General features: G+C 44.8%; 1 protein-coding gene across 1 annotated transcript in view; it reads right to left on the reverse strand.

The window, feature by feature from the left end:
• Positions 1-366: 366 nt before the first annotated feature.
• LOC117388154 (melanoma receptor tyrosine-protein kinase-like) overlaps positions 367-25099 on the reverse strand; it is a 30461-nt gene continuing 5728 nt past the window's right edge. The window contains exons 2-27 of the mRNA XM_055230175.1: positions 23503-23654; positions 19332-19533; positions 17163-17297; positions 16287-16355; positions 15394-15512; positions 14866-15007; positions 14383-14496; positions 14144-14270; positions 13899-13972; positions 13688-13778; positions 13196-13395; positions 12605-12737; positions 10844-10934; positions 10339-10496; positions 9566-9598; positions 8660-8804; positions 7473-7595; positions 6857-6955; positions 6590-6775; positions 4818-4973; positions 4669-4744; positions 3993-4139; positions 3667-3764; positions 3015-3161; positions 2695-2785; positions 367-2618 (exon numbers count right to left, since the gene is read on the reverse strand). Of these exons, the coding sequence (XP_055086150.1) occupies positions 2194-2618; positions 2695-2785; positions 3015-3161; positions 3667-3764; positions 3993-4139; positions 4669-4744; positions 4818-4973; positions 6590-6775; positions 6857-6955; positions 7473-7595; positions 8660-8804; positions 9566-9598; positions 10339-10496; positions 10844-10934; positions 12605-12737; positions 13196-13395; positions 13688-13778; positions 13899-13972; positions 14144-14270; positions 14383-14496; positions 14866-15007; positions 15394-15512; positions 16287-16355; positions 17163-17297; positions 19332-19533; positions 23503-23654 (3533 nt within the window). The 3' untranslated portion in view covers positions 367-2193. The remainder of the gene's footprint in view (positions 2619-2694; positions 2786-3014; positions 3162-3666; positions 3765-3992; positions 4140-4668; positions 4745-4817; positions 4974-6589; positions 6776-6856; positions 6956-7472; positions 7596-8659; positions 8805-9565; positions 9599-10338; positions 10497-10843; positions 10935-12604; positions 12738-13195; positions 13396-13687; positions 13779-13898; positions 13973-14143; positions 14271-14382; positions 14497-14865; positions 15008-15393; positions 15513-16286; positions 16356-17162; positions 17298-19331; positions 19534-23502; positions 23655-25099) is intronic.

Raw genomic sequence — 25099 nt, forward strand, 5'->3', positions numbered from 1 at the left:
TTGTCTAATATCTCTATGGACTTTTAGCACTACTGCCACAAACATGGCGGATTTCCATGGTAACGGACCTTTTTTGACGTTCTATCCCGGGCTCTATACTCATATCAAAACATAACATAAAACTCCACAAACTGGTTATTACAGTATTTATTATAGAAAATAATCAGAGACCTATATTAGCCTATGAGTTAAATGTCCGGTTATTATCTTTACATGGTTAGAAACTGTATCCCTGATGGATGTATTACTGCCTCTACTGCAATATTCCTGAAATAGGCTACTAGTACTCTCAGCTTAAGTGTGAAATTACTGAAACACCATTAGTTCCATTCTTATTTTAAAATGGCACCAGATTTGACCAAAAGTACCAACAATGATTTAAAGCCATTTATTTGACTTAAGAATGATTTTGAGGAGCGGGCGATTGTCAATAGAAATGACACATCCTTGTTCAGGGTCCAATGAAACACAGTGGCTGTAAACAGGATAACATTCACATTTGAACAAACACAATGCTACACAAATATTCAAAACATTCAACAGTCAACAGTGCAGAGGCTGCTGTGAGTCTCAAAACCAGGACTGACCTTTAGGACTACATCTGACCCTCACCTTTACATCCTCTGACCCTCTCCTCTGCTCTTCTGACCCTCTCCTCTGCATCCTCTGACCCTCTCCTCTGCATCCTCTGACCCTCTCCTCTGCCCTTCTGCCCTGCTCCTCTGACCCTCTCCTCTCCATACCCTGCTTCATCCGACCCTCTCCTGTGCATCCTCTGCGCCACCTGACTCTCTCCTCCATAAATTTAACTTAATTATGTTCAAACCAACCAGGTCTAACCCAGAACTTAACCAGGACTAAACCAGATCCAAAGCAGAACCAGACCAGACTCACAGCAGCCTTCAGAATAAACAGGACTAAACCAGGCTCAGATCCACATTAGCTCCTGAGGAATGTTCAAGTTACTCACAAAATACTTTTACTGTGCAGTACCACAAAGTATTAGTACAAATATTTACAATTATGTACAAGAGGGGGGCAGAATCCAGGCAGCCAAATTTGATTAAGAGTTTAACATCTAAAAATGTTGGCTTTAATACTGAAATAGTTTTTGTTTTGTAATGTAAACATGGACTAAACCATGTCTAAAACAGGACTAAAGGAGGACTAAGCCACAACTAGATAAGGGACTACAACGGTACTAAACCAGGACATAACTGGGCTAGACAGGTCTTTACCAGAACTAGACTAAATGCTTGTGTCATTTTCACAAGATTCACAATATTCATCTAATACATTATCACAATATTCATCACAACAAAGCGCCGCATGCTGTCGGTCTTTTCCATAAACTGCTGCACATCACACTAGTGAGCAGCAGAGTTTTTACCTTTGTACCAAAATGACTATGTGAGTCGCAACGCTGCTGAATCTTACGCATAGAAAATAAAATTGGAGAACACACGTCCCAGTGGGTGTGTACTGGTGGCGGTGAAAAGAGGAGTTGATCGGCAAAATGGCGTTTTGAAAATAAGCAATTCAAGATTACTCAAATGTGCATGAATCACTCCAAATACAACTTCAGAGGGTAAATGAGAAATATAACAACTATAACATGGTTAAGCTCTGCAAAATTGACTTTTGGGTAGGTCTACTTTAACTAAACTAGGGTCAAACCAGGTCTAAACCAGGTCTAAACCAGAACTAGATCTAAATTAATACCAAACCTGATCCAGTTTTCAAATATAAAGTTAAAAAGATCAATTCTATTCCCTGAGAATTTTTACCAATGTGGTCCCAAATTTTCAAAGACTTACAATGATAAAAATAAAACAAAATGCAAATTAAATGTTTTATATTCACAAAAAAGGTTTAAAGTTCTGAACAATTTGTACAAAAACACAAAATGGACGAATGTGGATTAAAATATTCTTCATAAAAAATGTCCTCCCGTTTCTACAGAAAATATGTGACGTGAGACAGAGTGAAAACCAAGACCAAACCAGGACCAAACTAGGATCAAACCAAGTCTAACCCAGGACCAAATGAAGACCAAACCAGCTCTAAACTAGGACTAAACTAGGTCTAAACCAGGACCAAACCAGGACCAAACAGGATCTAAAGCAAGCCAAACCGGGTCTAAATCCCTAGACTAAACCAGGACTGAAACAGGTCTGTGGTCCCGGATTTTTACTAGCGAACCGGAGCGAGCCCCATGTACTCTAGGTTCTCTGCCGCTGGGAGGAACAGTGCATTGTGGGTAACTGTGGAGGTGGTCCTGATTTCCGGGTTCACATAGTCTGGATTTACATAGTCCGAGTTGACGTAGTCCGGGTTTATATAGTCCGGCTGGTCCTGGCTCTCATCCAGGTTCATGTATTCAGGGTTGTCCAGAGTGGTGTTGGGGTGGTCTCTGGTGGCCATTGGGGCTGTTTTGGGGTGCTCTCGGGCTGCGATCAGTGGGGCGTTGAGGTACTCTGGAGCTCCGGCTGGTTCCTCCGGAGTACAGGCCAGACTCGGGCCGCTCCAGCCCAGCCTCAGGTCCTCGTAGTTGGGGTTGAAGACGTCAGAAGCTTTGGGGCCTCCGTTGGCCTGGTCCATAGACTGATTCATGTACTCTGAGGAGGAAAAGGGTTTATAAAGAGTCATATTTTTGCTGAGTTAGAGTAAAAATGAAATAAAAGTGTTTCTGACCGTGTCCGGGCACCTCCTGGTCCACTTCTCTCAGAGTGGGGTCTGTGATGTAACGGAGCACCCCACTGTTCATTCTCCTCGGGCCTCCATTCTACACAACAACAACAATATCTCACTCTGTCTGTCAGAGGCCACACAGTGTCATTCATTCACTCCACACGGGTAAGATACTACTGTAGCCACAGCTGCCCAGTGGCAGACTGACAGAAGTGTCTAAATCTGCAGGATTACTGAAATGTGTGAATGAAACTAAACACAACTCAGGTATATTACAACAGGGTTAAAGCCCTGTTGAAATGATTTAAACAGTGTATACTTACCATTGTTGGGGTGACACAGGTGTGACCGTGGATCAGCCCGGTTCCGCCCTCTCGGTAGGGCGTCAGGTACTCCTCTGCATCAACCTCATCGTCTGTGCTGAGGAGACGACTGAAGAAGCGGCTGTCACTGGGGCTCGGGCACTCCCCCTACAGGAAAACACAGGAACCAGTCATATCAACACACCAGGATTAAACCAGGGCCCTGTTTAGTCCAAACTCAGTCCAAACTGAAAAGAACTCACCTCCGAATTTTTAGTTTCAGAGAGAGTCAACCTAAGTCTTCATGGTAACTCATTCTGTGAACCTAACCTGGTCCAGAGCAGGTCTTATTTGTGAGTTTAACCAGATTCTGCTCCTGAAGGAGAGCTCTGATAGGACAGTCACAGATGGACTAGGTGCACATTAACATGAAACCTCACTAAGCTACACAGGATTGAACATCTGGGATCCTTTTATAAAGGACTCAAAGTTTATTCGCAGTGTTTTCTAACTCTGCTCCAACAGAAATCTCTGAGTCAGTCTCAGGGGAGATTAACTCTGAGTTCACTCTTAAACCCATGGTGTAATGAACATCCTTTGTGAAACACGGCCGAGGACTAAACCAGGACTAAACCAGGACTGAAGCAGGACTAAACCAGGACTAAGGTCTCACCTGTATGACAAGGTATCTTTGAGGATCTCGGGCCATCTCTGAGAACTCTCCGACCAGCTCTCTGAAATGAGGACGACTGGACGGGTCTATCATCCAACCTGAAAATAGAAGACCAGATTTAGTCCTGGTTCTGTCATGGTTCAATCCTGGTTTAGTCCTGGTTCAGTCCTGGTTTAGTCCTGGTTCCGTCCTGGTTCAGTCCTGGTTTAGTCCTGGTTCAGTGCTGGTTCCGTCTTGGTTCAGTCCTGGTTCCGTCCTGGTTCAGTCCTGGTTCAGTCCTGGTTCAGTCCTGGTTCTGTCTTCGTTCAGTCCTGGTTCAGACTCACATTTGACCATGATCATATACACGTCTATCGTACAGATGGGGGGTTGGGGCAGTCTCTCTCCTCGCTCTAACACGGAGCAGATCTCAGATGCTGGGATCCCATCATATGGTTTGGACCCAAAGGTCATCAGCTCCCAAACCGTCACCCCTGAGACAGACAGAAACATCATTATATTAACTATATTATTAAAGGCACTGTACTTGATTTTCCCCTAGTATCTGAGCAAAATGTGTCTTGCCCCAGGTCTATTATATTGAGGTAAAAAAAAGTCTGCTGTGTACTGTGTGCATCTAATTATAAAGTGTTCTATTGTACAAAAATCAGGAACTGTTGACTTGCTAGTTGCCATTAGCTTTATTGTCATGTCAAAACACCGCTCTGGTCTCTGAGAGTTGTGAAAAGTGCTTATAAACTCATCGGTGCGAATAAGACCACTGCAAACTGTTTAAAATGAACTAGATCTGTTTTTCGGATACGGAGCTTTTAAATATATCATCAAATTCTAATAAAACAACACAGAAACTCAATGACTATGTTCACATGCACACCAAAATCAGATCATGATCTGATTTCTGAAGTTCTCAGATCATGTTCCGTCTGATGTGAGTAATCTGGTTTCTCTCTGAGTGTCTACACCTTTGCAGGACGTGACTAATTCAAATTGACAGTGTCCTACCGTAGCTCCACACGTCGCTCTGGTGGGTGTAGGTCCACTGTAAGATGGACTCCAGCGCCATCCACTTTATGGGCACCTACAGAGACACAGAGGGACGAATTAAGGAACGTCAAAATCACCTTTATGACCTGACTTCTCTGTCGCCGTACCTTGCCCCCATCCGCGTGGTACTCGCTCTCATTGGCCGTCAGGAGCTTGGCCAATCCGAAGTCAGTGATTTTAACGTGATTCGGCGATTTGACCAAAACATTTCGAGCAGCGAGGTCTCTGTGCACCAGGTGTCTGTCCTCCAGGTAAGACATGCCCTAACAAACAGCAAGACATTATACAGGGACACACAAGGGCAGGCTAGTCCTGGTTTAGACCGACCTTAGTCCTGGCTCAGTTCTGGTTTAGTCCTGGTTTGAATCTGGCTTTGTAGTGGTTTAGTATTAGTTTAGTCCTGGTTCAATCCTATCTTAGATCTGGTTCCAGTTGTTGTGGTCCTGGTTACTAAAAAATGTGAAAAAATGTGTTTGGTCTTGATTAACACATGATTAAGCATGGATCTGTTATTAAATCTGGGTAAAGTTTTGCTGGCTTAGACCTGTCGTGAGTTTGGACTAGTGGCCAATCTGAGGGACTGCAGTGAAAAGATCTTGTCCAGTCCAGAAAGCATTTTTAGGGTCCACATCAGCCATCTACTGGTAAAAATATAATCAAAATCTAATAAACTTACAGATGGTAGCTTTAAATCTTGGTTCAGTCCCGGTTCAGTCCCAGTTCAGTCCCGGTTCAGTCCCGGTTCAGTCCTGGTTTAGTCTTGTTTTAATTCTGGTTTAGTCCTTTTTTAGTCCTGGTTCAGTCCTGGTTTAGTTCTGGTTTAGTTCAGGCTTTAACGGCAATGCTCTTGTTTGTTTAATGAGTGTTACTTTCTAATCCTTTGGTGCCTGTAAGACTCAAAGGACTACAAGAAAAAATGTAAAAAAATACATAAAATCCTCCTCTCTTATTTTAACGATGGGAAAAGGTTCAGCCTTGAGGTCAGACGATCAAAACTAAACCAGGATTAAACAAAAACCAAGACCTCCTTTCCTCCAGAGTCGGGCTCATAACAGCCAATTAATAATGTTCTGTGAAAGACAAAGAGTTTATGAACAGTCCTGGTTCAGTCCCGGTTTAGTCCTGGTTTAGTCCTGGTTTAGTCCTGGTTTAGTCCTGGTTTAGTCCTGGTTCAGTCCTGGTTTAATAATATAATAATACATTTTATTTATAGGGCGCCTTTCTGGGCACTCAAGGTCACCTTACAATACAATATAATATACAATTTACAGACAGTTAAAATCAACATTTATGAACATACAGTTAAAAGCATTCAGATAAAAACAAACATTGAAAAGGACAGGGCAGTTGTGGATTATAAAGAATATGCCAGTTTAGTCCTGGTTTAGTCCTGGTTTAGTCCTGGTTTAGTCCTGGTTCAATCGTGGTTCAGTCCTGGTTTAGTCCTGGTTCAGTCCTGGTTCAGTCCTTTTTCAGTCCTGGTTCAGTCCTTTTTCAGTCCTGGTTCAGTCCTGTTTCAGTCCTGGTTTAGTCCTGGTTCAGTCCTGGTTTAGTCCTGGTTCAGTCCTGGTTTAGTCCTGGTTTAGTCCTGGTTCAGTCCTGGTTCAGTCCTGGTTCAGTCCTGGTTTAGTTCTGGTTCAGTCCTGGTTCAGTCCTGTTTCAGTCCTGGTTTAGTCCTGGTTCAGTCCTGGTTTAGTCCTGGTTCAGTCCTGGTTTAGTCCTGGTTCAGTCCTGGTTCAGTCCTTTTTCAGTCCTAGTTCAGTCCTGGTTCAGTCCTGGTTTAGTTCTGGTTCAGTCCTGGTTCAGTCCTGGTTTAGTTCTGGTTCAGTCCTGGTTCAGTCCTGGTTTAGTTCTGGTTCAGTCCTGGTTCAGTCCTCACCTTTGCTATCTGCACACACCAGTTGAGGAGTCTCTGTGGTCCGATGAGGTACTGATGCTGTCGAACATAATCCAGGAGGCACCCAAAGGGCATCAGCTGAGTCACGAGCTGCACCGACGATGCCAACACCACCCCAAGGAGCCGGGCCACGTGAGGGTGCTCCACACTGGCCATCACATACGCCTCCTATCAGAGCAAAGGGTTAGTGGGAGTGAGTGGAGTGTGTGGATGAGGTTGTGGGTTCGACTCGTGTTGGTTGATTCTTACGTCGAGGATTTCCTGGTTGGCTTTGGGAGATGTAGCTTCTCTCAGGACTTTGATGGCCACACGGATCTTCACCTGCTCACCCTCTGGGAACCACAGCCCCTGCAACACAAGACCAGAGTCAAGACCAGAGACCAGAGACCAGAGACCAGAGACCAGAGACCAGAGACCAGAGACCAGAGACCAGAGACCAGAGACTAGAGACCAAACCAGAGACCAGACCAGAGACCAGACCAGAGACCAGACCAAAGACCAGACCAGAGACCAGACCAGAGACCAGACCAAAGATCAGACCAGAGACCGGACCAGAGACCGGACCAGAGACCGGACCAGAGACCGGACCAGAGACCGGACCAGAGACCGGACCAGAGACCGGACCAGAGACCAGACCAGAGACCAGACCTGAGACCAGACCTGAGACCAGACCAGAGACCAGACCAGAGACCAGACCAGAGACCAGACCAAAGATCGGACCAGAGACCAGACCAAAGATCGGACCAGAGACCGGACCAAAGATCAGACCAAAGATCGGACCAGAGACCGGACCAGAGACCAGACCAGAGACCAGACCAGAGACCAGACCAGAGATGAGTTATGATCCTGGTTTGATCCAGTTTACCTTGTAGACCGTTCCAAAGGCCCCAGATCCCAGGACACGGACTTTCTTAAGCTCGGTCTCTTTCAGGATCCGGAGGAGGGCCTGGTTCGGTGCTTGGCCACTAGGGGTCAGTGGCTCGACGAGCTGAGGGACACACAGAGACAGGTCAGGTCTGTTTAACTGTCAGATTACAGATTTCTTAAACTGGTTTATGGTTAATATCTATGTAATTACTCAGTCTATCCACATGAAACAAAAACTGGCACAAACTTCAGCATCTGCTCTGTCAGTATAAATCAGTGCTTCTCAATTATTTTCTATCATCCCCCCCCCCCCCGAAAAAATAAATGAAATGAAATGATATAATGAAATTTAATTAAATATCAAATAAAAAAATAAAATTAAATAAACATCAAATGAATAAATTAAAATTAAATAAATATCAAAATAATGCATTAAAATTAAATAAATATCAAATTAAAACAAGTAATTTAGCAATTTGGTACACCACCTTATATGATGCTCAGTGCTTGCTGCTTTAAGTGACATTTACAAAGCGGGATGATTGTTGGCAATATTTGGCACGTTTATGCTGAAAAAACTCCAGCGTCTTATCAGCGTGACTGAGGTGTAATGAGGTGGCGCCTTAACTTATTTGGCTTCATACTGTCCGCTGCCAACATTTTCAGACACAGCAGACACCGGTCTGTCCTCGTGTCCCACTGGAGTCACGGTGAAGCCAAGTGCTAAATACACTTCATCAGACTTCCTCGTCTTATTTTTCGGGTGACTTTACCTCCGTCTATCTCCGCCTTTCTTTTCATCCCTGTTAAAATGTTTTCCATAGTGTCTCTTTAGCAAAAGTGTTTCTTGTTCACTGCCCTGTGTCACGATCTGTTCACTCTCTCCTGCTCTTTGCTGTGCACGCGCTGCGTACAGTACTACAGTGTCATACGCGGAGTCATGCGCGCCCCCCTGGTATCTCACCGTGCCCCCCCAGGGGGGCGCGCCCCACTATTTGAGAACCACTGGTATAAATAAACAAAAGTGAAATAATTTTTTCACAACAGCTCCCGAAAGTGAAGCCAGTTTTCAACCCCAAAAAGGTGATTGTCGTCAGTTGAAAGGACTTTAAGACTAATATAAAATGTTTGTGGAGTCAAATAATGAAGGTTCAATATGTGTGGAGATGACCTTTGACTTCTGACCTCTCTCTCCTGTAGGATCCTCCTCATTGTCCTTTTCCTTGTGATTTTTCGTCGTCGCAGAAAGACAAAAACCACCAACGACACGATGACCAAAACCAGAAGAGACCCAACTACTGCAGCAGCCAGGACTGAGTGCCGGGACTCACTGTAAGAGACAGAACCAGGACTGAACCGGGACTGAACCGGGACTGAACCGGGACTGAACCGGGACTGAACCGGGACTGAACCGGGACTGAAAATATGAGGACACACATACTGTAGCTCGTATGAGTTCATTACAAACGTGAAGTACTTTTGCATGGTAAAAAAGTGTTGCTATATTTGTAAATAAATCATTTTGAACATCCCTCTCTCATTGGGTGTTGCCTTTACCTGGAACTCAAAGATTATATTTTCACAAAAAATAATAGGTAAGAAACACAGCAAATCACACATCAGCACATGTAATAGAATCCAACCTACGCAGCAGAATCAAACACAATGAAACTTCTGCATAAAACATGCAAATAATGATTCATTGTTTTAAGTTCCACCATAACACTGGAGCAAGTTCCCAAGTTCCTACTTTGGTAGTTCTGTTCACTAACTATAGCAGCAAAGCTATTTAGTTTGTGCAATAGGCCTAATACATTTCACAAATGAATTGACCAAAGTCTGATAGTGCACTCTAAGGTTACTGGTAAAATGAAGCAGTAAGACATGACAAGCTCATTTTAAATGAACACACAGATGCTTTACTGCTGCAGGTTGTAATGATGTGAGTGTGTTCTTCTTGTGTGTTTTTGTGCTGTTCTTGACCAGCCCATATTCTGTCCCAGAGGGGTATAGTCTAAACCACGCCTGAATTAGGACTGAACCAGGACTAAGCCAGGACTAAACCAGGACTAATCAGATGTTGAGACTTACTCGATACAGTTGGACAGCCCTGGACCGGTGCACCTGAGAATCAGAAGAAATATCAGAGTTTCTGCAGAATTTCTACATTTTAAAAGTCAAAATTCGATGGAGTCAAAGCTGAGTGTCTGGAAGTACATTTCCCATTCAATATTACAAGTTTAATTAGTATCTCATGTCTATACCACTGTTGTCATGCAAAAACACAGTTCAAAGTCTAGCTGAAAGTTTTATAAAGTTTCTGAAACAGATTTTAGGAGCACTATGTAACTTTTCTGGTGCACATGTTTCCATGGAGATGTGAGTTCTTTGCCTTGCATATTCCACAGTATATAAATGGTGCTTATATATGTATGGGTTTATTTCATTACGGGAGGTTTTGTTGCTCAAAAACAGGCATTCTAACTGTAAGCAGGATTGCCTCTCCACAGATCTGATTTGGCTTGGTGGCGTCCCCTGCTCACCTTCATGGAGATTGATATGTTTAATAGTATACTGTGGGACATTCCAGGCAAAGTAATAACATCTCCATGGAGACAAACAAGTGGCTTACCTTCCATGGGAAAAGTTACATTTGCACCTTTAAAGGTCCTACTTTATGAAACAAAACACAACTCAGGTATATTTGTGCTGAGGAAACAACATTATAACATTAACATTAACATCAGAAAACAGAGTAGTATGGGCATTTTAAATACACTGATAGTTCTTGTGGGCGTTATCCTCCATACAGATGATCAGCCCTGAGCCTTTAACCTTTAATATGGGGGTAAAGTCTGTCTTACCCCTTGGTGCAGTTGAGGTGGCAGGGCTGGCACTTGTGCTGGGAGTCAGGGTACTTCCAGAGGAGCTGGTTGTCCTGAAGGGGGATGCCCTGAGGACACCGCCCCACACAAAGAGCCCCATCCTGGACATGAGCACAGTGCAAGCACTGGTCTGCACCCTGCACCACCAGAAACACAGAGGAGTGAATGATAGACTAGGGACAGAGCAAGAAACCAGGACTAAACCGGGTCTGAACCAGGACTAAAGCAGAACTAACCCAGGACTGAACCAGGATTAAACCAGGACTGAACCAGGACTAAAGCAGATCTGAACCAGAACTAAAGCAGAACTAACCCAGGTCTGAACCAGGTTTAAACCAGGCCTAATCCGGGTCTAAACAAGGACTATACCAGGTCTAAACCAGGTCTTATCAAGGTCTAAACCAGGACTAACCCAGGCCTGAACCAGATATAAACCAGGTCTAAACCAAGTCTGCACAGTGTAGCATGTTGACAGTGCGCATACCGATCCTGAGCAGGTGGGGGCGCTGTCCTGGACCTCACACTCAGAGTGACACTCGAAACAGTGGCCGTCCACCTCCACCTCCCGCGGCTCCCTGACCCACAAACAAACAAACAAACAAACACATAAATGTTTGATTCTTTGTGAGACAATAGGACTAAAGCAGGACTAAAGCAGGTCTAAACCAGGACTAAACCAGGTCTAAACCAAGTTTAAACCAGATATGGTTCTGGTCAATTAATCAGCAAACTCCAATTAGATACCCCATAGGTGAGGGGAGAGTGTGTGATGGTGTGAAGTTTTCATTTTTATCTAATTCTTTTCTAATATCGATCATAGTTTTACATCAGTTAAGTGGCAGTTTGTGAAGAAAAGTAAAAAACTAAATGGTGTAAAATACAGGTAAGTAAAACACACCTGATTGGTCTGTTATTAATGTTCAGATCTTGATTTACAGACACAATAGCGAAATAAAAATAACAGAATCATGTAGAGCAGGTTAATACAGACATTTTAAGACTAAAATGACGAGTTTGGCAGTAACAGTTACAGAGAGAGCAGCGACTCACACCCTGCTCACTTCATATTTGGAACTCCATGGCAAGTAGGTTAGCTATGTCCAGAGATACACTGTGTACAGTCTATGGCCTAAACCAGGTCTAACAGATCTAAACAGGACTATACTGAGTCTAAACCAGGACTATACTGAGTCTAAACCAGGACTATACTGGGTCTAAACAGGACTATACTGAGTCTAAACCAGGACTATACTGAGTCTAAACCAGGACTATACTGAGTCTAAACCAGGACTATACTGGGTCTAAACAGGACTATACTGAGTCTAAACCAGGACTATACTGAGTCTAAACCAGGACTATACTGAGTCTAAACCAGGACTATACTGGGTCTAAACAGGACTATACTGAGTCTAAACCAAGACTATACAGAGTCTAAACCAGGACTATACTGAGTCTAAACCAGGACTATACTGAGTCTAAACCAGGACTATACTGGGTCTAAACCAGGACTATACTGAGTCTAAACCAGGACTATACTGGGTCTAAACCAGGACTACACTGGGTCTAAACCAGGACTACACTGGGTCTAAACCAGGACTACACTGGGTCTAAACCAGGACTATCTTGGGTCTAAACCAGGACTATCTTGGGCCTAAACCAGGACTATACTGGGTCTAAACCAGGACTATACTGGGTCTAAACCAGGACTATACTGAGTCTAAACCAGGACTATACTGAGTCTAAACCAGGACTATACTGGGTCTAAACCAGGACTATCTTGGGCCTAAACCAGGACTATCTTGGGCCTAAACCAGGACTATACTGGGTCTAAACCAGGACTACACTGAGTCTAAACCAGGACTACACTGAGTCTAAACCAGGACTATACTGGGTCTAAACCAGGACTATACTGAGTCTAAACCAGGACTATACTGAGTCTAAACCAGGACTATACTGAGTCTAAACCAGGACTACACATAGCCCTCTTCTTATGGGCTGCTGTGAGTTTGACTGTCTGACCTGAGCACTGAGGACCTTTTGTTTGAGATTCGATTAGAGAAAAATGTGTCAAAACAAAACAAGAGACAAAAACATATATAAACTCTGAGGGCAGAGGAGGGATTTAAACCAGGACTACACATGGACTAACCCTGGACTAAAACAGGATTACATCTGGACTAAAGCTGGGCTAAACCAGGAGTAAACCGGGAGTAACCCAGATCTTCGGGACTACAGGAGGTGTTACCCTTGCAGCAGATTGCAGCTCTCCACACAGCGCCCCCTACGATCGACGTGCAGACAGGACACACACAGAGAAGGTCCCGGGCCCCAGCAGCCGTGCTCGGAGCACTGAGGGTCACATGTGGCATTCTGCTGCACTACAACCACAGGAACAGAGGAGACTTAAAGAGGTCTCTCACTGAAGCATGTTACAGACTTAAAGAAGGAGCGGGAATGTTATAACAAGGTAGAAACGTTTGATTTGATGATTGGTGTAAACTCTGTGTGCCTATTAACTTTAAGGGGTAAATAAAATTTAAGTCTTCTGAAAATTCACACTTCACTGTGATTGGTTGAATCCTGCTGTCACTCACACCAGGACTAAACCAGGACTGAACCAGAACGAAACCAGGACTAAACCAGGACTAACCCAGGACTAACCCAGGACTAACCCAGGACTAACCCAGGACTAACCCAGGACTAACCCAGGACTAACCCAGGACTAAACTAGGACAGAACCAAAATGGAACCAGAACTAAACCAGGACTGAACCAGGACTAAACCACCACTAAACCAGGACTAAACATTTCTAAACCAGGACTAAAGCCGGACTCACTGCAGTACTCTTCTGGAGCGTTGTAGTTGACTCTGATGCTCTGTGTTTTGGTCCGAAAAAGCGCCATCCACTGGTCCGTTTGGATATAGCACAGCTCGGAGTTGTGCTGCAGTAGGACTTTACCATGACTGATCTCCTTCAGAGAGCGGAGCCCAAGCCAGCGAATGTTCCTGGCATTCATCACAACCAGACTGTGTTGCCTAAGAGAGACGAGAGATAACAAGGAATCCTCTGCTCCTCCTCTCCATCCTCTGCTCCTCTCTTCTGCATCCTCTGCTCCTCTAACCCTCTCCTTCGCTGCCCCTCTCCTCTGCTCCTTTGCCCCTCCTCTGCTCCTCTGACCCTCTCCTCTGCTCCTCTCCTCCTCTGACCCTCCTCTCCTCCTCTGACCCTCTCCTCTGCTCCTCTCCTCCTCTGACCCTCTCCTCTCCTCCTCTGACCCTCTCCTCCCTGTTTCCCCTCTGGTTCTTTTCCTGTCTGCTCTGTACTCACTGGTGGAGGGTGCGTCCTCTGATGATCTCCAGATTCTCAAACACAGACAGAGACGTCATGTCCTTGGGCCACATCATAATCCCCAGAAACCCTGAAAAAAACAAACATGAACCACAGCTACAGCACAGCGCCACCTACAGCAGGACTGAACCAGGACTGAACTGAACCACCGACAGCACAGCATCAACTACAGGACGACAAGCCCACCAACCTGTGATCTCTTTGAGATTCCGGAAGTATTCCAGTTTAGACGGATCCATCGGAGGGATTTTAAAATGAGGGTCACTACAAGGCAAGGAGACAAGAGCGTTAGAGAAGAGGGACAGACAAACAGAGGAGAGGGTCAGAAGAGTGGAGGAGAGGGTCAGAGGAGCAGAGGAGAAGGTCAGGGGAACAGAGGAGAGGATCAGAGGAGAAGAGGAGAGGGTCAGAGGAGGGTGAAGAGGAGGGTGATACCCGGTGAAGGTGGCAGGGAGGATGAAGATGTCTCCATTTATCTTGGTGCAGTTTCTGAACGAGTCAATGTTTGTGGAATTTACAGCCAGTGTCTTGACGAGAGCTCCCACTCCCATCCCATCACACGCTGGAACATAATAGCAGGGTCAGAACCAGCACTGAACCAGAAATAAACTATGAATTCACCAGGACCAAACCAGTTCAGGACTGAACCAGGACTAGCCCGGTCTTGTTGGTACCTTTGGGGCAGGGGCCGTCACAGTCCTTGCAGCGGTGAACTCCTTCCTCCAAAACCTCGTGTTTGCCTGGGGGGCAGCTCCGCACACACGCTCCATCAGTCACCACATAGTTATCTGCAAAAGGAGGGAACTAGAGACCAGACCAGGACTAAAACAGGTCTAAAATAGGTCTAAAACAGGACCGATCCATGACTAAAACAGGACTAAATTAGGACTGAACCAGGACTAAACCAGGTTGCCTGTCTAGCCTACACTTATACAATAAAGACGTGTGGGTGTGGACATAGACTATATATAAATGGACATAGCTAGTCCGCTAGTTGCTGCGTTCCAAATAGGAAGTGAGCGTGGGAGCAAAGTGGTTCCTTCAAGTTGACTTCTACTGAAAAATCTCCGTAAATGTCAGGTCACTAAAACTAGACCAAAGAAAGACTAAACCAAGACTAAACCAGGACTAAAGCTGCAAGTGTTAGCGAGTCTCACGTGGGCAGGCTTTGACACAGGTGGGCCCGAAGGTGAACTTGGCCTTAGGATTGGGGACCACCTCTCCGGTGATGAAGTCATACATCATGGGGCGGGGACAGGAGTCCTGACAGGTGCCTTCATCGTTAAAAAGACGGCACGCCTGAAGAGAGACAGGGAGAGGAGGAGAGAGAGGGGTGAAAGAGAGAGAGAAGGAGAGAGGTAAGAGAGAGGGAGGGAGAGGAGAGAGAATAACTCTGAATAACTCAGAGTAATTCAGAGTAACTCACTGTGACTTGTGTAACTCAGTGTAACTTGGTGTGACTCAGTGTAACTCATGTAACTCAGACTGACTCAGTGTAGCTCAGAGTAACTTGGTGTAACTCGTGTAACTCAGAGTAACTCGGTCTAACTCAAGACTAACTCAATGTAACTCAAAGTAACTCAGTGTAACTCATAGTAACTTGGTGTAACTTAAGAGTAACTTGGTGTAATTTAGAGTAAGTCATAGTAACTCGGTGTGAATTAATGTGTCTGAGTGGGACTCACGAGGCAGTCTGAGGCCAGGGGCCCAGTGCAGCCTGCAGCACAGTGCTCGTGGCAGCAGTCTCCTGGTGTGGGGCCCCGACAACGGTGACTGCACTGGTCTGCACACAGCAGCCGGGTAACTGAGGAGAGAGATGCAAGAGTGAGGCTAATGCTAAAGCTAAAGTACATAGTAGCAGTGTGGCTGAGGAGAACAGACAAATATAAGTGTGAGGCTAAAGCTAATCCTAAAGTAAAGGAGCACAATTTGTTTTCCCCGTTTGTCTTGGCAGAACTGCATTTGGGGGGAAATGACACAACTAAACCAAAGCCACTGCACGATTTTGTCCATCTGCAGCGAAAGATTCCAGATCATGGAGAAAATCTTGAGTTGTGGCTAAAAATCATTGGTGGTAACTCTCAGTGAGGTGAGGACAGACTAAACTGTCATACAACCAAAGACGAGCTGTCTTGGTGCAGAGTGAACATCCTCTCACTGTGTCTGCAACCAGTGTTTGTGACCAGCAAAAGCACTCCTCAGTAACAGCAGAAGCTCCACCGTGAACGGGACCATCTCTCTCCTTTGACCTCTCATGTACTTACTTTTACAAATGCAGAAACACTGCTAGCATGTAGTGCTAGCCTCAGCTAACCTGTAGAATTAAGGAGATGTTACCACACTGAGTCTGGAGCCTGATATTTGCTCAGACAAACTTTTGTCACCACAGCTGATGGTGTGCACCATCGCACAGTGCGACTGTGTGCTATTGTACCATTTAAATTTGTGTAGAGTGACATCCAATAATCTTATCAGATGAAAAAATGTGCAGTGGACAGCAGGCTTGAGACTAAGACTAAAGCCAAAGCTAAAGTTAAGGCTAAAGCTAAAGCTATTGTTAGTGTAGTTGTGTGTTTACATTTCTGGCAGTGCTGTGGCCCTGGGCCCCAGCAGGATCCGTTCACACAGCTCACGTCACATTTAGGACCTGAAACAAACCAGAGAGTCAGAAACACAGTTACCTCCTCTAGGGATGGTAGGACTAACTCAAGACTAAACCAGGACTCAAACAGGACTAAACCAGGTCTAAAGCAGGACTAAAGCAGGACTAAAGCAGGTCTAAAGCAGGACTCAAACAGGACTAAAGCAGGACTCAAACAGGACTAAAGCAGGACTAAAGCAGGTCTAAAGCAGGACTCAAACAGGACTAAAGCAGGACTAAAGGAGGTCTAAAGCAGGACTCAAACAGGACTAAAGCAGGACTAAAGGAGGTCTAAAGCAGGACTAAAGCAGGTCTAAAGCCGGACTCAAACAGGACTAAAGCAAGACTAAAGGAGGTCTAAAGCAGGACTAAAGCAGGTCTAAAGCAGGACTCAAACAGGACTAAACCAGGTCTAAAGCAGGACTAAAGCAGGACTAAAGCAGGTCTAAAGCAGGACTCAAACAGGACTAAAGCAGGACTCAAACAGGACTAAAGCAGGACTAAAGCAGGTCTAAAGCAGGACTCAAACAGGACTAAAGCAGGACTAAAGCAGGTCTAAAGCAGGACTAAAGCAGGTCTAAAGCAGGACTCAAACAGGACTAAAGCAGGACTAAAGGAGGTCTAAAGCAGGACTAAAGCAGGACTAAAGCAGGACTCAAACAGGACTAAAGCAGGACTAAAGCAGGACTCAAACAGGACTAAAGCAGGACTAAAGCAGGTCTAAAGCCGGACTAAAGCAGGACTAAAGCAGGATTCAAACAGGACTAAAGCAGGACTAAACCAGGTCTAAACCTGGTCTGAAGTCGGACTCACAGGTCTTGGGGTGCGAGTCATTCTTGAAGACCATGGAAGGGTTGGTGTGTTGGTCTAGAATGTCCCACCATTTGATGGACTCCACATGACACAGCAGAGGATTGTGGGTAATCTTCACTCCTCCGTTCAAGATTTCTGAAGGGAAAAAAAACAATCAAACATGTTAGACATGTTTAGGATCAGTTCTACTCTAGTCCTGGTTTAATTCTGGTTCAAGAAGAGAACACACACAAGAGAGCACACACAAGAGAACAAACACAAGAGAACACACACAAGAGAGCACACACAAGAGAACAAACACAAGAGAACAAACACAAGAGAACACACACAAGAGAGCACACACAAGAGAACACACACAAGAGAACAAACACAAGAGAACAAACACAAGAGAACACACACAAGAGAGCACACACAAGAGAACAAACACAACAGAACACACACAACAGAACACACACAAGAGAGCACACACAAGAGAACAAACACAAGAGAACACACACAAGAGAGCACACACAAGAGAACAAACACAAGAGAACACACACAAGAGAGCACACACAAGAGAACAAACACAACAGAACACACACAACAGAACACACACAAGAGAGCACACACAAGAGAACAAACACAAGAGAACACACACAAGAGAGCACACACAAGAGAACACACACAAGAGAACAAACACAAGAGAACAAACACAAGAGAACACACACAAGAGAGCACACACAAGAGAACAAACACAACAGAACACACACAAGAGAACACACACAAGAGAACACACACAAGAGAGCACACACAAGAGAACACACACAAGAGAACACACACAAGAGAGCACACACAAGAGAGCACACACAAGAGAACAAACACAACAGAACACACACAAGAGAACACACACAAGAGAACACACACAAGAGAGCACACACAAAAGAACACACACAAGAGAACACACACAAGAGAACAAACACAAGAGAACACACACAAGAGAGCACACACAAGAGAGCACACACAAAAGAACACACACAAGAGAACACACACAAGAGAACACACACAAGAGAGCACACACAAGAGAACAAACACAAGAGAACACACACACACAAGGGAACAAACACAAGAGAACACACACAAGAGAGTGGGGGGAGTCACAGCAGCCCCACTGAATCAGAGACACAGCACCAGGCAGAGCAGTGGGCAGAGCGGTGGGCAGAGCAGTGGGCAGAGCAGTGGGCAGAGCGGTGGGCAGAGCAGTGGGCAGAGCAGTGGGCAGAGCAGTGGGCAGAGCAGTGGGCAGAGCAGTGGGCAGAGCGGTGGGCAGAGCAGTGGGCAGAGTGGTGGGGGAGAGTATGGGGCAGACACAGCTCCAGTGGCCTTTGGCACTTGCCGCTCACTGCTCCATCAGCTGCTGCACGCTTGTTTCTCATGTTCTCCTGGGGCTTACCCCTGCTCCACACTGGGTGTAAAAGTTACACCTGGCTGTAGCGTGCAGATGGCTTAAGTCTCTCTGCTGCACTAGTCGTAACTATAGGCCGGTCATAACTTTCAGATTTAAGTCGGACGTAGGGTTAAGACCAGTCTTAGAACCAGCTGGTGCACTCGGCTCCTGGCTCAGTCGTGGTTCAGTCATGGTTCAGTCATGGCTCAGTCCTGGTTTAGATCTGGTTCAGTCCTAGATCGGTCCTGTTTTAGACCTGGTTTAGTTCTGGTTCAAGTTTACTTCAGACTGGTTGTTTTCACTTGACGTGAGGAGTGACTTTGACACATTTCCAACATAAACAAAAGTAAAGTAGTTAAAATCCAGGCTTTAAACCGTTGCCTGTCAGACCTGGAGGGTGCGGTCTAAGTCCTGAGGCGATGACAGAAAGAATTGGCCCAAAGCCAGAATCAGGACTAACTCATCATCACTAAAAACATGAGGCACAGATTTCAGCTCAGATCTGACGCAGTTTCATTTTAAACGTGCCGCCATGTTGAATCTCGTGACCAGATTAAACTCAAGCCTTAGATAGAGCAGTGCTTACAGTTAGCCAGGCCCGAGTCCAGACCAGACTGACTGAGAGTGCTGAAGTTTCAAAGCAGAGAAATTACAATATTCTGTCATCAAGTGTAGACCCGGTCTAATCCTGGTTCAGTCTTGGTCCAGTCATGGTCTAGTCCTGGTCTAGTCCGGTTCTGCGTCACCTGTGAGGTTGCTGAGCTGCAGACTGGTCACTCCGCTACTGTATGTCTGTGTCTCTGTGCTGAAGTGGTAGTTGGACAGCACCAAGAGAGAGAAGTGTCCATCGTACAGAGAGTGTCCCCTGATGAGGCGCAGGTGGGGCAGAGGGATCGTGGACACCTCGTTCATCGCGATCAGGACGTAACCTCCGACCTCCTCAATCGACTGCTCCGGGAGAGAGAGACAGAGAGAGAGAAACAGAGAGAGAAAAACAACGAGACAGAAACAAAGAAAGAGAGAAACAGAGAGAGAGAGAAACAGAGAGAGAGACAGAGAGAAAAACAACGAGACAGAGAGAGAGAAAAACAATGAGAGAGAGAAACAAAGAAAGAGAGAAACAGAGAGAAAAACAAAGAGAGAGACAAAGAGAGAGAGAAACAGACAGAGAGAGAGAAAAACAAAGAGAGACAGAGAGAGAGTGAGACAGGGAGAAAGAGCGAGAGAGAGACAGAGAGAGAGAGAAACAAAGAGAGAGAGACAAAGAGAGAGAGAAACAGACAGAGAGAGAGAAAAACAAAGAGAGAGACACAGAGAGAGAGAGAGACAAAGAGAGAGAGAGAGAGACAGAGAGACAGGGAGGGGACATATTTGAGACCAGGACAGCGAGAGAGGGGACATATTTTGCATAATAGCTCCCCTTTAAAAGACACAGTATGTAACTTTTGGAGGTGGCCCGTCGCCAGCCTGATTCCATGGAACTATAAAGTTAAAACCATACTCCGGAGGTTTTATGCCACTTTTGTGTCAACTTCTATAAGACTTTTGAACAACACAACATAACAAGTCTATGGGCCTGTTTAAATACTCCTCGTATGTTTTATACTCAGAGCTGAGCACTACTCACTTATACAGTGGGGCAAAAAAGTATTTAGTCAGTCACCAATTGTGCAAGTTCACTATGAGTCAACTATGAGAGACAGAATGAAAAAAAAAAAATCAAGAAAATCACATTGTCTGATTTTTAAATCATTTATTTGCAAATTATGATGGAAAATAAGTATTTGTTCATCTCAATACTTTGTTATATACTCTTTGTTGGCAATGACCGAGCTCAAACACAGACTTTCAACTCCCTCCAAAGATTTTCTATGGGGTTGAGATCTGGACACTGGCTAGGCCACTCCAGGACCTTGAAATGCTTCTTACGAAGCCCAGGCGGTGTGTTTGGGATCATTGTCATGCTGGAAGACCCAGCCACATTTCATCTTCAGTGCCCTTGCTGATGGAAGGAGGTTTTCACTCAAACTGTCACGATACATGGTCCCATTCATTCTTTCCTTTACACGGATCAGTCGTCCTTGTCCCTTTGCAGAAAAACAGCCTTAAAGCATGATGTTTCCACCCTCATTCTTCACAGTGGATGCAGCTCAGCATTCTTTCTCCTCCAAACAGAACAAGTTGAGTTTTTGCCAAAAAGTTGTATTTTGGTTTCATCTGACCATATGACATTCTCCAAATCCTCTTCTGGATCATCCAAATGCCTCTAGCAAACATCAGACGGGCCTGGACATGTCCTGGCTTAAGCAGGGGGACACAGGATTTGAGTCCCTGGCGCTGTAGTGTTACTGATGGTAGCCTTTGTTACTTTGGTCCCAGCTCTCTGCAGGTCATTCACTAGTTCCCCCCGTGTGGTTCTGGGATCTTTGCTCACTGTTCTTGTGGTCATTTTGACCCCACATCTTGCGTGGAGCCCCAGATTGAGGGAGATTATCAGTGGTCATTTTCTAATAATTGCTCCCACAGTTGATTTCTTCACACCGAGCTGCTTACCTATTGCAGATTCAGTCTTCGGGGCCTGGTGCAGGTCTACAGTTTTGTTTGTGGTGTCTTTTGACGGCTCTTTGGTCTGGCCATAGTGGAGTCTGGAGTGTGACTGTTCGAGGTTGTGGACAGGCGTCTTTTATACTGATAACGAGTTCAAACAGGAGCCATTAATACAGGCAACGAGTGGAGGACAGAGGAGCCTCTTAAAGAAGTTACAGGTCTGTCAGAGACAGAAATCTTGCTTGTTCGTAGGTGACCAAATACTTATTTTACCGGGGAATTTACCAATGAATTCCTTAAAAATCCTACCATATGATTTCCTGGATTCTTTCCCCACATTCTGTCTCTCATAGTTGAAGTGTATCGATGATGAAAATTACACACGTCTTTCATCTTTTTAAGTGGAAGAACTTGCACAATTGGGGGCTGAATAAATACTTTTTTGCCCTACTGACGTGCAATTCTTGCATAACTTTTTTTTAAAAAAACTGTACTTTTCTAGCAGCATACTTTTACTCTTACTTGAGTAATATTTTAGAGTTACAGTACTCTTGAGTAATACATTGTAGAGTGTAACAGTACAGTACTTTAGTAAAAGTTGTGGTTCCTCTTCCCACTGTGAAAAGTGACAGGAGCTTTATGTATCAATATGAAATGATTTGAACATTTGTGTTAGCTCCTTCAGATTTGATTTAGTTTGTCTCATTTTTGTGTCTGTTTAAAAATACCACATTTTGTGCTTCAATGTTTTGTCCTTCAAATTATATTGATTTCAAATTATAGATCAAATGTTACATCCCAACAGTTATTCTTACTTGAGTAATGTCTTGGACCACTACTTTGTACTTGTACTTGAGTAATATTATTTTGAAGTAACTACAGATGTACGATACTGGTATCGGAAAACAGTGCTGATAATGAAGACGTACTATTAGTCTATTACCAGATAGTCTCATAATGTTTGAACTTTTATTTACACAAAGCTGTTCTGTGGCTACTTGAGAGAGAAATAACAGATACATGACCCATTTGGATCAGTTTAGACTTATTTTTGTTTAAATAAAAAAAAAAAAAGCTTTTATCAGACTCTACACTGGTATCGTTGATATCGGGTATCGGCAGATTCTTAAAGCTAAAATATCAAAATTGATATCGGAGCTGGATTGTGTGTCCATCCATCCATTTTCTTCTGCTTATCCGGGGCCGGGTCGCGGGGACAGCAGTCTAAGACTCCCAGACTTCCCTCACCCCAGACAAGTCCTCCAGTCCAGTCCAGCCTTTCTCTTACTTAAGTAGAATGCTTTACACTGCACACGTCTCATATCTCTGTGTGCTTCAGTCTATGGCACCACTCGTCTTGTTTTCATGGAGTGTGTGTGCAACAACCACAACAAAGTCCTTTTTCAATTTCAATCGATTTGAATTACAGCCATTTCCATGGAAACGAGCAGGAGGCCCTCCTCCAGGACAAACAAAAACATGACTCTCAGTGACCAAGCTAACAACTAGCATGCAAACAGAGCACTTCCTGATTCTTTCCCAATAAAACCTTTTATAATTAGATGCAGACAGCACACAGTGGACTTATTTTGACCTCAGGAGCTGCTTATATGATACATCTGTACAGGGCCACACACATTTGGGTTAAATACATGGAAACAAATCAGGTACAGGGCCTTTGAATAAATATACAAAATACTCAAAACAAACTTTTCTCAGAGTTGGCTCATTTTGGAAGTAAATATTAAAGTCCAAGGTCTATTCCTGGTCTATTCCTGGTCTATTCCTAATCTAGTCCTGGTCTAGTCCTGGTCTAGTCCTGGTCTAATCCTGGTCTAGTCCTGGTCTAATCCTGGTCTATTCCTAGTCTAAACCTGGTCTAGTCATGGTCTAGTCCTGGTCTAGTCCTGGTCTAGTTCTGATTTAGTCTTGGTTCCGGTCTAATTCCGGTCCCTCAGTCCCTGTGACCCTGGCTCAGTCTGTGTGGGCTGTGTTGAGATTAGATGTGTCCTTCATCTCCCACTGTCCCTGAATGCACCAAACCCACATCCAATCAGAATGCAGAATGAGCTCCTCACTATAAACACAGACTAAACCAGGTCTAAACCAGGACAAAACCAAGTCTAAAGCAGGACTAAACCAGAACTAAATCAAGTCTAAACCAGGACTAAACCAAGTCTAAACCAGGACTAAACCAGAACTAAATCAGGACTAAACAAAATATAAGCCAGGACCAAACCAGGAATAAAGCAGGACTAAACCAGGACTAAACCTGGTCTAAACCGCATCTGAACCTGATCTAAACTAGGACTAAACCAGGTCTAAAGCAGAACTAAACCAGGTCTAAACCCAGTCTAAAGCCAGACTCACCTCGAGGAAGCTGAGGTCATGGTGGGGTAGGGTGTGGGTGATCTCAAGGTTTTCAAGGACTGTGGTGCAGTTGGAGAACGTCCGGACCAGGTTGGCGTAGTGGTTCTCTCGGTCCCCAAGCTGGTTCAGCTGGTTACTGCTGCCCTGGCACACTGCAGCTCAAAAAGTACAGTATTTCTTTCTTTATTAGTTTATTTGACAGGGACAATGTGCAAAAACATTAAAGATGCTTTACACCAGATTATAGCTGAAGCTCGTTTCCATCTATAGTCCCTGAGCAGGTGAGAAATACAATATAATAGTATGTAGTATAGACTACATCTCCCACAATCCTGGTCTATTACTGGTCTAGTCCTGGTCTAGTCCTGGTCTAGTCCTGGTCTAGTCCTGGTCTAGTTCTGGTCTAGTTCTGGCCTAGTTCTGGTCTAGTTCTGGTCTAGTTCTGGTCTAGTCCTGGTTTAGTTCTGGTCTAGTCCTGGTCTAGTCCTGGTCTAGTCCTGGTCTAGTCCTGGTCTAGGTCTGGCCTAGTTCTGGTCTAGTTCTGGTCTAGTTCTGGTCTAGTTCTGGTCTAGTCCTGGTTTAGTTCTGGTCTAGTCCTGGTCTAGTCCTGGTCTCAAACTGTAGTCAGTCCTGTTGTTGGAATGTGGCACAAAGCTGAGAAACCTTCTGATCAGAGACTAAAAGTGGACTAAAACCAGGACTTAACTAGGACTGAAGCAAGACTGAAGCAGGACTAAACCAGGAGTAAACCAGGAGTAAACCAGGACTAAACCAGGACTAAACCAGGACTAAACCAGGAGTAAACCAGGAGTAAACCAGGACTAAACCAGGACTAAAGCAGGACTAAACCAGGACTAAAGCAGGACTAAAGCAGGACTAAAGGAGGACTAAACCAGGACTAAACCAGTCCTAAACCAGGACTAAACCAGGACTAAACCAGGACTAAAGCAGGACTAAAGCAGGACTAAAGCAGGACTAAACCAGGACTAAAGCAGGACTAAACCAGGACTAAACCAGGACTAAAGCAGGACTAAAGCAGGACTAAACCAGGCCTAAACCAGGACTAAAGCAGGACTAAACCAGGCCTAAACCAGGACTAAAGCAGGACTAAACCGGGACTAATCCAGGCCTAAAGCAGGACTAAACCAGGCCTAAACCAGGACTAAAGTAGGACTAAACCAGGCCTAAACCAGGACTAAAGCAGGACTAAACCAGGCCTAAACCAGGACTAAAGCAGGACTAAAGTAGGACTAAACCAGGCCTAAACCAGGACTAAACCAGGACTAAACCAGGACTAAAGCAGAACTGAACCAGGACTAAACCAGAACTAAACCAGGGATTAAACCAGGACTAAACCAGGACTAAACCAGGGATTAAACCAGGACTAAACCAGGCCTAAACCAGGACTAAAGCAGGAATAAAACAGGCTTAAACCAGGACTAATCCAGGCCTAAACCAGGACTAAAGCAGGACTAAACCAGGGCTAAACCAGGACTAAAGCAGGACTAAACCAGGGCTAAACCAGGACTAAAGCAGGACTAAACCAGGCCTAAACCAGGACTAAAGCAGGACTAAACCAGGACTAAAGCACACACAG

Source organism: Periophthalmus magnuspinnatus, chromosome 20 (assembly GCF_009829125.3).
Source record: "Periophthalmus magnuspinnatus isolate fPerMag1 chromosome 20, fPerMag1.2.pri, whole genome shotgun sequence".
NCBI classification, from domain to species: domain Eukaryota; kingdom Metazoa; phylum Chordata; class Actinopteri; order Gobiiformes; family Gobiidae; genus Periophthalmus; species Periophthalmus magnuspinnatus.